The sequence below is a fragment of the Eimeria mitis genome, genomic scaffold (assembly GCF_000499745.2).
Source record: "Eimeria mitis Houghton genomic scaffold, Emh_scaff2383, whole genome shotgun sequence".
Classification (NCBI taxonomy): Eukaryota; Apicomplexa; class Conoidasida; order Eucoccidiorida; family Eimeriidae; genus Eimeria; species Eimeria mitis.
The window spans coordinates 2,425-3,143 of NW_013570719.1; the positions used below are offsets into that span (position 1 = coordinate 2,425).

Consider the following 719-nt stretch of genomic DNA (forward strand, 5'->3'; position numbering starts at 1 on the left):
AAAGCCCCAAACTTTGTTTGCATGCGGCTTGCCTGGATGCAAGGTCCTTTAGGTCTTTGAGGGTTCTCTCTATCATCGCTAGACGCAGCAGCAGAGCCTCTTTCCTCTCCTCTTCACTCTCCTCACCGTCCCCAGCATCCTGCTGCTGCTGCTGCTGGTCGTGCTGCTGCTGCTGCTGCTGCTGCTGCTGCTGCTGTAGGGGAGAAACCAGAGACTGCTGCAAACGCTCCAGTGGAGGGATTGCCCATGCTGTGGGTCTCTGTGAAGGTATAGCAGCAGCAAAGCAGCAGCAGCAACGCAGCAGCAGCAGCAGCAGCAGCAGCAGCAGCAAAGCAGCAGCAACACAGTGCATCCTTAGTGATATAAGCTGCTGTCTTTAAGGTATTTGTTGAGGCTGAAGTGAGAATAGGGAGATAAATATAAAAGGAGACAAAAAAAGAAAAAAAGCAAAATAAAATAAAAAAAAATATGTGGGGCAGATGATGAAGAGACAAAGCGGTTTACAAAGGAGACAGATAAAAAGAAGAGACAAAAGAAACAAAAAAATAGAAGATAAAGGAGACAAAGGAGACAAACAAATAGAAGAGAAAGGAGACAGAGGAGACAAACAAAGAGAAGAGATAAAAGAGAAAAAGGCGACAGAGAAGAAAGAAAGAAAAAAAAAAAAAAAAAAAAAAAAAAAAAAAAAAAAAAAAAAAAAAAAAAAAAAAAAAAAAAAA

The 719-nt window shown here is 41.9% G+C and overlaps 1 protein-coding gene across 1 annotated transcript in view; it reads right to left on the bottom strand.

Annotated features, from left to right (window-relative positions):
* Positions 1 to 122: 122 nt before the first annotated feature.
* The window catches only part of EMH_0052930 (uncharacterized protein), a gene marked incomplete at both ends in the record, with an annotated part of 6,164 nt that continues 5,567 nt past the window's right edge, over positions 123 to 719 (bottom strand). Inside the window, one exon of the mRNA XM_013496934.1 lies at positions 123 to 252. Within this exon, the coding sequence (XP_013352388.1) occupies positions 123 to 252 (130 nt within the window). The remainder of the gene's footprint in view (positions 253 to 719) is intronic.